General features: G+C 33.8%; 1 protein-coding gene and 1 long non-coding RNA gene across 2 annotated transcripts in view; one reads left to right on the forward strand and one right to left on the reverse strand.

Annotated features, from left to right (window-relative positions):
* Positions 1-2,755, reverse strand: part of LOC110271780 — a 14,660-nt gene that overhangs the window by 8,604 nt on the left and 3,301 nt on the right. The gene's annotated exons all lie outside the window — the stretch shown is intronic.
* The window catches only part of LOC107641710 (probable pectinesterase 68), a 3,748-nt gene continuing 2,247 nt past the window's right edge, over positions 1,255-2,755 (forward strand). Inside the window, exons 1-3 of the mRNA XM_016345179.2 lie at positions 1,255-1,842; positions 1,985-2,174; positions 2,335-2,541. Coding sequence (XP_016200665.1) covers positions 1,535-1,842; positions 1,985-2,174; positions 2,335-2,541 — 705 coding nt within the window. The 5' untranslated portion in view covers positions 1,255-1,534. The remainder of the gene's footprint in view (positions 1,843-1,984; positions 2,175-2,334; positions 2,542-2,755) is intronic.

Here is a 2,755-nt window from a genome sequence, read left to right on the forward strand (position 1 = left end):
TTAAAAATATTTATTAACTTATTGTTAATCAAGCCAATGAGTAATAGTTCAAATGGTATAGTCTCCTCATACTCAATTAAGAGGTTGTGGGTTCGAGTATTCTATCTTTGATAAAAAACAAAAAAACTTATTGTTAATCAAATTTTTATTAGTTATCTAATAAGATTGATACAAAAATAGTAAAAAATTCTTGAACGAGTAGCGTAGCTAGCATTTTTTGTTTGTTGTGTATTTTGGATTCTAAAAATTATAATGATTATGTTAAAATCTAAAATTAACGAAAAGAAGAATAAAAAAAGGAGAGTGTTAGGTAAACAATAACTATTTTAAACAATATGAACAACTATCAATTAAATAAAAAATATATTATATCTCTAAATTATTTATCTAAATTTTAATATTAAAATAATCATCCGTACACCTAGTATAATGAACATTTGAAATATTTATTGTTCACATTGTTTAGTATTTTCATTGTCTACCTATACTTTTTCTAATCTTGCGGGCTTTTGAATCATAGTTTATGCAAAGAAGAGTGCAGCAACAATAAATTTTGTGATTTATAACCATAAATAATATTTTTAATGGTGTAAAATTTATCTAATAATAAAAAATTGCTCATTTTTTTGGTGACTATCAAATTTTAATAAAAGCGCATTCTCTTAAATTTTCTGTCACGGAAATTCGCAACTGCAACCCCACCGTTGACCCTTTTAAACGTCAATTACATATCAATGGTTAATGAAACAGACTTGAGTTATAGCTATGTAAAGACTAGAAAAAGAAAGAAACAGCAGCAAAATACTGTTGCAAACTTACACGACTCATCACGTGCTATGCATATTAAAGGAGCCGTTAATTCAAACGAACACGATAAGTCGATAATGAAGTAAAATAATTAGTACATAATAACCTGATGCTGGGTACAATAAGGAAATGCATAAAGTTTAATTCAAGTTTGCAAGTGTTGGAGGATTATATATCAGTATATCATCACCACTAATTAATCAGTAATCAGCAGTGGTTGAATCTGGAGTTACACTTTTCGGACATTTACTATTTACTTAGATGGTATCTAATTGTGAAATGCAAAGCCAAAAGGATAGTATTAGACACATAAATACACCGCAATAGTGGCCAATCATTTTTCACATAAAAAGGCTCAGCCTATCATCTACGTTGCCCCCTACAACATTAAAAATGACCGTTGCGTTGGAATCTTTTATTTATTCTAAAAAATATACACAGCAAGCATGATGCACCCAAATAGCTAGCTAGCTACCCTCTCACTCTAAATATATAAACCCACACACAAAAGTAGTGCTTCTTTCTTTCTAATTCTTCTCTTGCTTTCATTAACTTATAATTATTGCACTCTCTACTGTACCGTGTATATATCCTTCCAACATTTTTAGTTTATTGTTTAATTTTATATCACACAGTATATATATACACTACATTATTATTATTACTCATTATTCAACATTCCAAGTCTTCTTCACGTTCGATAGATGCTATTATCTGATTAACAACAATGGCTTGTCTCTCGCTGCAACTGCTGCTTTTGTGTTTCACCACTCTCACAATTCATGCGACAAAGGTGACATGTGCAGAACCCTACCATCACCGTAGCACCCTTAGAACATTGTCTTCTTCTTCTTCTACCAAGTCCTCCTCCAATCATCGTCGGAACCACACTTGGGTGGGACCAACAGGTCAGCGCGTAATCACCGTTGACGTCAACGGCGGTGGACAGTTCCGGTCGGTGCAAGCTGCGGTGAATGCCGTTCCAGACAACAATAGAATGAACGTACTGATCCAAATCAGCCCGGGATCCTACATGTATACACATATCAATTAAGTTCTTCATTGCTCGTAGAAAACAATGCCATTAAACATACTACATTTATTTTTTAATTTGGTATGAAGAAAATAAACTAATAAAAGAATAATGTGGTTGATATCGGGAGGTTGTTGGGTGCAGAGAGAAGGTTGTTGTGCCCGTGACGAAGCCGTACATAACGTTTGAGGGAGCGGGAAAAGAAGTGACGGTGATAGAATGGCATGATAGGGCCAGCGACCCTGGTCCCAACGGACAGCAACTGCGTACTTACAGAACTGCTTCTGTCACTGTTTTCGCCAACTATTTCTCTGCTCGCAATATCAGCTTCAAGGTATACACAACTCATTGGCTACTCTTATCATGTCTTTATTATTTAAAATTGTTAGACAAATTAACATGTTTCACTAAATTTTTTTAATTTTGAAATTTCAGAAACTAGGGGTAATAGGGAGTTATACTTGTTTTCACGTGAATAACTATCTTTTTGACAGAACACAGCGCCAGCACCAATGCCGGGGATGCATGGCTGGCAAGCGGCGGCGTTTCGAATATCCGGTGACAAAGCATACTTCTCAGGCTGTGGATTCTACGGAGCACAAGACACTCTTTGCGACGACGCTGGCAGGCATTACTTCAAGGACTGCTATATCGAGGGTTCAATTGATTTCATATTTGGGAATGGCAGATCCATGTACAAGGTAATTAGTAACTAAATTAATATTTAGTTTTTAATCAAACTCTAATGGTATAATTGATTTTTCGTGGAAAGGGTACTTCTCTTTTGGGAGGCAACACAGGACTATCCAAAGGCACCGTAATATATGCTAAAAAATATGTAGTAAATTTTTAAAAATATTATTTATACATTAAAATTAGTTATTAATTTTAGAAATCAATATATTTGTATATAAA

The sequence above is a fragment of the Arachis ipaensis genome, chromosome B05, assembly GCF_000816755.2.
Source record: "Arachis ipaensis cultivar K30076 chromosome B05, Araip1.1, whole genome shotgun sequence".
In the NCBI taxonomy this organism is placed as follows: Eukaryota; Viridiplantae; Streptophyta; class Magnoliopsida; order Fabales; family Fabaceae; genus Arachis; species Arachis ipaensis.